The sequence below is a fragment of the Urtica dioica genome, chromosome 3 (assembly GCF_054948205.1).
Source record: "Urtica dioica subsp. dioica isolate 48M chromosome 3, U.dioica_male_clone48M_v1_H2, whole genome shotgun sequence".
Classification (NCBI taxonomy): Eukaryota; Viridiplantae; Streptophyta; class Magnoliopsida; order Rosales; family Urticaceae; genus Urtica; species Urtica dioica.
This window is the reverse complement of record NC_142758.1, coordinates 5189812-5200057: the sequence shown is the minus strand read 5'-3', so window position 1 is coordinate 5200057 and position 10246 is coordinate 5189812. Positions and strand designations below refer to the sequence as shown.

The following is a 10246-nucleotide window of genomic DNA, read 5'->3' as shown; positions in this document are numbered from 1 at the left end:
TAAGCTCGTCAAAAGATTGTATCGACCTTAGTCTTAGACTCTTAAAACATTCGTATATGGGACCTGCCATGATGAGATAGAATGTCTGACACATGGTGTCGGAGTCTTTTTCATCACCAATATCCATGTTTTATATTGCTAGATGTGGTCAACATGATCGGTCTTTCCATTGTATGAGGACATGTTATGGAGTTTGGAGTCGTTGCCGCAATCCTGAGCATGAGGTTAGGGGCAAAAGGGGAGGAGACATCATCTCATATATCGCTTGGCTCCATTCTGCCTGTTTCCCTCAACTCCCTTATCTCTTCGCACAAAGTTTGGATCATAGACCCCACATCTAAGTCATTGGCTGGTGTGATGGCTTGCTCGTTCGAGGTGGTCTGCCTTTTCGAGGTTTCCATTTATCGGGAGTGTGCCTCCAGGGGCTTCCCACGTCTGGAGCTAAGGCTTTGCCTCAAGTCTGGGGCATTCATATGCTCTTTCAAATCTCGGGTTTCAGCATAAGGTTGGTTCCCACGCCTTGGGTTTGTGGCTTGCCAAGTATTTCTACTATCAGCCTCGTTATTTCTACTATGTCTCACTTATGAGTATGACAAGTTATCTTCATGTACGTGATTGCTGAAATGCAATGTATGTCACCTCAAGCTTTGATCTCGAGAATGTGAATAAATTAACTAGGCCTAATATTCAATTGAGACTACTCATTGAATCAAGCATTGTTACACAATAGCTTCATCTTACTAAGAATGCTTTTGCTTATTCACAAACAACAAATGAGTTGATGGAAAAAATAAGTAGAAGGGTAAAACAGTAACTTTGTAATTCCAATATAGTTCATGATATTTATAAAGGGTAAATTTGAAAGCCTTCCTAGTGGAGTCAATTGACACTATGACTGAACATTGGAAAAAGTTTGTGAACTTTTTTTTTTTCTAATGCTTCATTTTTAAGCTTTGCTCATATGACATAAAGTCTCTACAACATGCTATAAAAATTTATTAGTTGAATTAACTATTGGAATGAGATTCAATTGTTTAATCAAGTACATTTTGAAAAATGCACTTGAAAATGTCACTCGAAGTGAAACTAGTTTTTCACTTAGACTTGCCCAATTTGTAAAAATTTGATGTTGATTATATAATGCTAAACAAAATTTGATTATTGACCGTGGCACTAAAATGGTTTAAGGCAAAAATTAGTCCTTGATTTTTCACACGTCATTTTTTGATTGGTTGTAGAGTAACTTAAGTCATGGATCCACGTTTTGTGGAGCATGAGCAAGCTTTCACACGGCAACATGAAGACTATAAATAGACTTCACGTGCTCTAGTAAAATACACGCTTCAATAAGCCTGTTTACTTTATAATTTCCGAAATAATCTCATTCACTATGTTTGACGCTCGGTCTTGTGTTCTTAGAATCAACACCAAGACATTTTAGGTTATTTTAGTGTCTTGAAAATCAATTTTAAGTCATTAGAATTCACTTACATGCACATACAAATTATTCACTGATATTTTTTATGAATATTGCTAGGCATCAATCATCAACGTTATCAGCGTAAGACACATCAGTGGGATCTATATATCAAGTGTGATCCACCGTATGTGTCTGCATCAGCGTGCTAGTGACGTTGATTCGTTTTCGTATTTCTATCGCCTACGTGCTAACAAAATCAGTTTCTCATAAAAAAAATGAACATGAATAGTCATTTATTAGAGTTCTCTTAATTAAGTTATAATTTTGTGTGAAGTTTGTATCATTTAAATAAAAATATTATTGCAATTTACAAATATTAGGTTTGTGAAGCATATGAAGTAATTAACCATCTCGCTTCAATCGAATAATTTCATTCTTAGCTATATTAAAGATAGTCCGATATTTAATACGCACATGCTGTATTTCCCTAAATATATTATAAAATAGGTTTCAAGTTTGAACAGCGTATTCTTTTATATTTATCTTATCTTTAACAACGACAATGTCTAAATCAGCAACAACTCATAAGAAGTTGTCCGACTTATGGTTACGGATAGAGCTATGTCAAGTGAATAAAGGTAGATAATATTTTTAAATAAAAGAAAAAAGAAAAAAAAAACTTGCAAGTTGAGAAATCAATTCACGAGCCTATCTTAATTACGCGCGTTAGGCACGTGTCAGGTTCTCTACAGATGGCAGTACAAAGTAACAAACCCACCGACATGTGGGCACACATTTTTGTCCGAGCTCATCTAAAGAGCACGTGGTGATATACCGGACTAGCCGGTGCTATTACTGGTTCGACCGGTGTAGGAAAGAGAAACAGAAAAAAGGAAAAAGAACTAACGGTCAATACCTTATATAAGGGAAATACCCTCCGTGAATATTTAATCTTCAAGCTTTTCCGTCCCTCTTTTGTTTTGTTCTTTTCCTTCGTGTAGCTTTTGATTTTAGTATTTTAATTTTTAGTTTCTGGGTTCGTTGGGCAGTGAAATAATTTTTGAATAATTAGTTTCTCTTGAAATTTCGCTCGTGTTTTTTTGTGGGTTGAGATGGAGAGAGATTTCATGGGATTGGGCTTAAAGACGCCTGTGGTTACGGTGAAGGCGGAGACTAATAACGACTCGTTCAAGGACTCAGGTGCGAAGAATTTCACTGTTGTTCTTGTTATCTTCTGGAAAAAAAAAGTTATGCGGAAGATTATAGTTATGGATTGTTAATTCGCATCACGACAGATGAATTAGGAATTTATGAATTTCAAACAGGGAAAAAAGTCTTATCTCTTTTGTGTTTTCTTCCTCCTTAAATTATTTTCCTATACCCGCTTAATTAAGCTTATCATTTGTAAATTACAGTGATGTTGCTAATTAATTTGCAAAATTGACTAATTAGGGGCGATATGTTTCTGTGAACTTTCTTCTTCTTCTTCTTCTTCTTCTTCTTCTTCTTAAGAGTTATGTCACTCTTGTATGACCTCCCATACAAAGAACAATCAATAAACCACATATAGTTTTTAATTAATTAGATTTTATGCATAAGTTTGAACGATTTTGATCTTCGAGCATATGCTTGTGAATTAGGCCATAATTAGTAACAAAATTGATGGGGGATTGAGTTCCCTGATCATGCTAAGACGTGTTCCTGTGTTTTTCTTTTCTCAAAGCTGGAAATTACGCAAAGGGTTCCAGTGCGCGATGGCCTTTCCCGAACAAGGTCTCGGCTCTGCCTCATTTCATGTCTTTCAAAACTCGGCAAGAAGATAAGACGAGGAAGAACATCTCAGAGCCTCACATCTCCTCTGCTTTCGGGTCTTTGGACACCTTCGACCAAGCCCGTGCTATCCTCGAATTCCAGGTCTGTGCTTTACACTCTTTTGTCTTTTGTCCTTAGATCTGAAAGCTCTTTCACTGCGTGCATAGGAAGATAAGAAGTTTTTTTTTTTTTTTTTTTTTTTTGGTGGAAACATTCTGTTTTCTATCCGGTAATGTAATTGATGTGTTTGAAATAGAGGGAAGAGGATATCTTTCTTTTTGCCCTTTTTGAGTCTGTGCAAAGGACGTCTTTTTTTTTTTTTTTTTTTTTTTTTTTTTTTTTTGTGTGTGTGTGTGTGTGCTTTTATCATCATAGTAACTTCGAAATCATTCGATCCCGATAGGGAAATCGGCGTGCCTTGTTTTTCACTGACAGCTTATCCTGTGATCCTTGCTCAGAACCAACAGGCAGTCTCGACCGTGAAGCATCAATTGCTCGGAGGAATTCCCATCACGTCCCCAAACACGATTCTCCCGGCTATGTGCTCTGTTGCCGGAATCACCGAGCCACGGTAAATTTCGAGCTATTTTTTGTTTACTTTAACCCAGATGGGCTTCTTTCGGATAATGTTTGTTTGTTTTGTCGGTGTAACCACAGTCACTTATTTATCTACAAAATTTATTTGTATACAGGAACAACACCAAGCCCTCTGGGTCTCCTGCGCAATTGACTATCTTTTATGCCGGTACTGTCAATGTTTACGACAGTATTTCCCCGGAGAAGGTATTTTTTTTCCCCTTTCTCTTTCTCTCTCAGGGACATAGCCAGAAATCATTCTTAGGGAGCCAAATGATAAAAAATAAAAAAAAAAAAAAAAAAAAAATCATGAGGGGCTGGAAACTAAAATTTAGGAAAAGTGTTTAACACAGCAAACTTATAATGTTATGTGGGAATTATTTGCAGATGCAAGCTATAATGTTCTTGGCTGGGAATAGTTCACCGGTGACTTGTAACGCGGCAACTCTGAAAGCTCAAGTTCTGACACCGACAGCGGCCATTGATGGGATTCCGATGAATACAGCGAGCGGTGCTCATGTGAGTCCGCCGTCGGTGTCTTCACACACTGGGACCCACTCAGCGAGTGGATCCACGAGCACCGATGATCTCATGGCAGCTAAGACTGCCGGGACTCCAAGTACTCCTGTGACCAACACCGAGATTATGACCACTCCCCCGCCAACTTCCATGATGCCTTCCGGTAATTTATTTATCATTTTCTCTCAACACCAAAATTGTGCTTTTTTTTTTTTTTTACCTCTTTGAGTTGAAATATTGTATTTTAATTTTTCGCAGCCGTCCCACAAGCTCGCAAAGCTTCATTGGCTCGGTTTTTGGAGAAGCGCAAGGAGAGGTATGATTTTTTTTATTCTCCACACAGAAAAAAAAAAGCATGAACTTGAAAATGTATCATTTAAGTTTTTTTTTTATTGAATCAATTTTCTTAATTGTTTATTTTATTATTTGCAGGATGATGAACGCAGCTCCGTACAACCTGTGCAAGAGCTCGTCGGAATGCACAGCCGTGGAGTCAAATGGAGCAAATTTTTCTGCAAACCATGCGGTGTAGACTTATCTTCTTCAGTAACTGCCGTGATATGCCTTGAAACTAGAGTGATTGTATTATACTGAAAATATAATATGATGTTGCCAGTGTATTGTATGCACGCAAAATGGCTTATCGTTCATTAATATCCTATTTTTAAAGTTAAAAGCTGCTTATCTTTTGATATTTTTGTGAAATATGTAGCTGGCTTGGAATCTTTCCAACCAAATGTAATGCTATTAATTTTTTAGTGTTTAAGTTGGATTCTTCTTGAGGAATATTGAGAACACTTCAGGAACTAATTAATTCAATCCTACGGAGTTTTTGTACCACTTGACCTTGGGTTGTGTCCATATAGTTTTATAACCTTATTTATTTTTTAAAGTACTTGACATATTGACTTCTTTTTCCCAAATTTGCTCTTAAGCTATATATCGACACACACTGGGTTCTATGACCCGCGCTGAAGCGGAATATAAAAAAAAATATGTGTGATAATAAATTAATTTTAGTAAAGAAATGTACTATCCTGGTTAGTGATGTGGCATGGCTTGAGAATTTTAAAGAAAGTTCTCGGCAATGTCACGGACAGTGGCCCAAGGTTCTCGGCCATTGTTATTCTGGTGGCCAACTCGAATTCCGACCACCACCAAAGCTGCATGTTGACTTTAAATGGGTGTATTGCGGTGGCTCAGTTGATTCGTGGCGGTGCTCCGGCGAGAACATTTTTCTGCCGGGGGGTCACCCGGGTGTTCCAGGTTGCCCCTAGATTATTGGAAATTTGATTATTCGGCCAATCTCTTCAAATTTATCCGACCACCCTTGAGCTATATGTCAAATAAGTGTGTTTGGCACCAACTGCTCGGATGAGTTTTGAAAAAGAGCTCGGTGGCACCCATTTAAAAGTTCCATGGTCACTCGGTTTTCCCGGGCAGCCTCTAGAATGATCAAATATTAATTTTCGGACCAAATCCTCAACCACTAACGACCTTATAATGTCCTTAGGTTCTAATGAAAAGTTATGCTCAGAAGTGGCTTGGTGATATCTCACTAGAACTCAAATTGGCTCGGTGATCAAGCATGTGTCTTAAATATGCATATGCCTGAACTTTAAACCATCTTCCAAGGTGGCGCTAGCCACCAAATCCAATTATATTCCAGACCAGTGTTTTTAAATTGTTTTGACTTCAATTTTGGTTAAAGAAAATTGAATTTTGGTTTTGTACTTTTTAATGAAAATGATTTTGAATCTCTCGCCTTATTGTCACTTTGAAAACCCGATTTCAAAACTCTTGTGTTCTTTCTCAAACTCGTTTTTCAAAACTTATGACCATAACCATTTTTCCGGTGAGTGCCTTTTTTTGCCAACGGGTCACTCGGTTGTTCTGGGTCGCAGCTTGATTGTCGAAAATTTGAGTTTCTTCCTAATCCATTCAACTTTCTTGGACCACCGCTTGGCTACATGTTAGATAAAGGTATTTGGCACCAAGTGCTCAGAGGACATTTGACACGGACACATCGGAGATCCGGTAACAATCATTTAAACTGCCACTGAGTAGGGTGGCTCCGGGCACCAAATCCAATTCTCCATTTGCTTTAATATTGTTTGAATTAAGTTTTTGTGAATGAAAATTGGATTTTGAATTTGTACTTCTCTCTGAAATACGATTTTGAATCTCTCGGTCTATGATCACTTTGAAAACCTAGTTTCAAAACTGTATCTTGTTATTTTTAAATTCGTATTTGAAAACTGAACCATCTCTCATAATTATATTAAATATATCTTTTCACCTATTTTTTTCAAAATCAAAATGGCTATTGGATTATTTGATTGGAAAGATGAAATGTCAAACCAAATCTTACTCCATTGAAACTCATGAAAATTGGTTTATAAGATTCAATGGATAGATATACCTTGTCAAAACTAGACGGGGGGTTCTTTCTTGTTGTAATGACCCGAGATCCCTTACACAAATTCAAAGATTAGTGATGAAAGACTAAGAATCACCCGAGTACAAGGGCAAAAAGTGATTTTTAGATGCGACAATTGTTGCATCTAAAAATCACTTAGATAGTTTAGTTTTAATTATTTATATATTAGCGAATATATTTAATTATTAGTCAAAATACAACATTAAATACTGTTCCTTTTATTCCTCTCGTTTTTTTTGTTTTTTTTTTCTCTCCTGGAAATGCAATAATAATTGCTAATAATATTCAGTGGTGGTCCTTCGCATCAAGTCTATTATATCAGCATCACCATTTTTGCAAGTGGAATTATATCCTCTCGTCGAGAGTCGAAAGGGCATTTTACTAGTGGACAGACATGTAACATCATCGCTTCCAAAACACAAAATTCACGTGTGGAGATTCACATCTAGCAAAATCAGGTGGGTATGATATGTATGCCCTTCTCTTTGTAAATTCGATCGAGTGGCTGTGGTTTTCGTGTTGCCATTCTGCGATAAACAACGTTTGGTTTTCATGAGAAAGACCCCAATACTATTGGCTGACCACTAGTTGGTCGAACATTTAGCCACGTTTTCAATTCGCTTTACTGTTTGGCTCAGTGGGTCCCATTTCATTCTTATCTTTGGCCATACATACAAATATAGTACAACCAACCAAATAGCACGACTTTTGCTTTGAAATGATGTGGGGTGGGTGACTAGTGCGTGGTGACCTCTCACCTATAAGGTAGTCCTCTTGCCAATTCTATAAATATCCAATCAGAGAAAAAAAAAATCTATAAATATCCCAAAAAAAATCTTGGTTACCCGAGCACATAGAAGGAAGAATTACAAGAAATAAGAGCTTTCCTTTAAATTGTTATTTGAGAATATTAAATAAAAAGAATTCGAATGGGAAAAATCATTACATATGTATGCTTAAATATATGGATTTTTTTTTTCAAAGGGTATTCTAACAAAATGGCAGTCCTATGCATGTTCATTTTGTTATAAATATATATATATATATATATATATATATATATATATATATATAATAATAGTAATAATAATAATAAATTTACTATTATTTGAAAATTTTCAAAGCAAACAATCATTTTTTTGTTTGTTTAATATCTAACATTCCAAAAGATAATGCTAAGTCAGCTACCAGCGTGGCATAAGTTTGTTAGAGTTAGTTAGAGTCATCGAGTCTGTAATCGTGCTAGTATAAAGCAACGCTTAGTCTAACTAATTTCTTCGGCTGAGAGTCTTTTAGTTTTTGATCAAAGGTTTACACATTGTACACAGAGTATTGGGAGAGTGTTTGAGCGGGTGAGAGATTGGGAAATTCTTTCTTCTCCGGGTAGCTTAGGTCACACGTTTCTCTGTGTTTTGGCATCGAAGAACTCGGATTGTGAGTCTTCGAGGAACCGATAGTGTTCCTGGGTGTGTATTGATCGGAAAGACTTAGTGCAACGAATTCCTGTGGGGAATTCCGGGGAGTAGGCTTATTTGCCGAACTTCGTAAACAATCTTCGTGTGTTCTTCTTTCGTGGTTTATCTGTTTCTGGTATTGTCCAAAAGAACTAGGATAGAAATCCTAACAGTGGTATCAGAGCCTCGTTTGCGATCCCTCACAAATCATCTGAAGGTTTGTGACATAATTTCTTCACCCTGGCGGACAAGGAGGCGAAACATGAATTAGGTGGAGATGAACCAGAAATCAGAGATCAAGATTCGTCGTTGATCAACACCAATACCAATCGCGCGATAGTGATTGCTCAAGATTCCTGGTCTACACCAAACATGAGGATCGACATCGACAAATTCGATGGCAATGGCGATTTCAGGATTAGGCGTCGAAAGATTCGAGCTCTCTTGGCTCAACAGCTACTCTTGAAGGCGCTTGACGATCCGATAGTTTGGCCAGACGAAACCACCGAAGAACAAAAGAATGAAGTCTTTGAAACTGCTACAGGGACAATCATCTTTCATCTGACAGACTCGATCATTCGCCTAGTTGATGGCGAAGACACTCCGGCGAAAATCTGGAAGAAATTGGATGCTCTATTCCAGGTAAAATCTCTCACGAACAAGATTTATCTTAAAGAGAGATTGTTTGGATACAGGATGAGTACTTCCAAGTCCCTAGAGGAAAATCTTGATGAATTCCTCAAGATGACGATCGAGCTGGCGAAGTCGGGGGATAAAGAAGCTTTGAGCGATGAAAATCAAGCGATCATTATCCTCAACTCGCTCCCTGAGGCCTACAAAGAAGTCAAGACTGCAATCAAGTATGTCGCACTGAGATCACTCGTGAAGAAGTGGTATCTTCTCTTAGGTCCAAAGACTTCGAGCTCAAAACTGAACGCAACAACTCAAGTGGTGAAAGCAACTACTGTAGAGGAAGGAGTCCAACAAAGTACTCAAGCAAGAACCAACAAACAAAGAGTAACAACAAGAGTCAAGATCGTTCAAACAAAGGAAAAGACAAAGAAAAGGAGCTCAGAACTTGCTTCTACTGCAAGAAACCGGGACACCTGAAGAAAGACTGATTCAAATGGAAGAAAAGTCAGAAGGATAAAACAACCACCTCTACTACCGAGAGTCAAGATGCTGCTAACTATGGGAATGGCTATGATAGTGGAGAGGTCCTTTTGGTGAATTCCAACAGCCATAGAAGCGAGTGGATTCTTGATTCCGGGTGTACATACTATATGACCTTTCACAAGGAGTGGCTTACTGATTTCAAAGACATCACTGGCGCTAGTGTTGTCTTGGGAAATAGTGACACTTGTCAGGTGGAGGGTATAGGAAACATCAGCATCAAGATGTTTGATGGTTGTACAAGGATTCTTCAAAATGTGAGACTGGTTCCAAGCCTCACCAGAAATCTTGTGTCACTAGGAGTTTTGGATGACTCTGGCTATGTGAACAAGATTGAAAAGGGTGTCATGAAGATATCACGTGGTTCCATGGTGGTGACTAAAGGCCAAAAGAAGGATGGTCTGTACCACATGATTGGGGAAAATCAAGAAGCCTCTTCAGTCAATGTCACTGAAGCCAAAGAAGATCAACAAGCTGTTCTCTGGCATATGAGGCCTGGTCATATCAGTGACGAGGGGATGCAACTCATGAAGGATCAGAAGTATTTTGGGAAGGACAAGATAAGCAAGATTGAGTTCTGTGAGCAGTGCATTCTAGGGAAACATCACAGACTGAAGTTCAAGACTGGAAGACACAACTCAAAGGCTATCCTGGAATATGCTCACTCAGATCTGTGGGGTCCTGAACCAAATACAACACATGGTGATAACTCTTACTTTCTCTCTATAGTTGATGATATCTCTAGGAAAGTTTGGGTGTTTCTTATTAAAAATAAGAGTGATGCTTTTGAAAAATTCAAATCCTGAAAAATTCTTGTTGAAAATTTAACTGATAAAAGGTTAAAGACATTAA

General features: G+C 37.8%; 1 protein-coding gene across 1 annotated transcript; it reads left to right on the top strand.

Annotated features, from left to right (window-relative positions):
* The first annotated feature begins 2350 nt into the window (after nucleotides 1–2350).
* On the top strand, nucleotides 2351–5167 carry LOC149402204 (protein TIFY 6B-like). Its single transcript, XM_089609370.1, has 7 exons — nucleotides 2351–2620; nucleotides 3144–3334; nucleotides 3691–3803; nucleotides 3925–4015; nucleotides 4196–4490; nucleotides 4586–4643; nucleotides 4760–5167. The coding sequence occupies exons 1-7, from the start codon at nucleotides 2533–2535 to the stop codon at nucleotides 4857–4859; spliced, it is 936 nt and encodes a 311-aa protein (XP_089465496.1). The 5' UTR covers nucleotides 2351–2532; the 3' UTR covers nucleotides 4860–5167.
* The last annotated feature ends 5079 nt before the right edge of the window (nucleotides 5168–10246 follow it).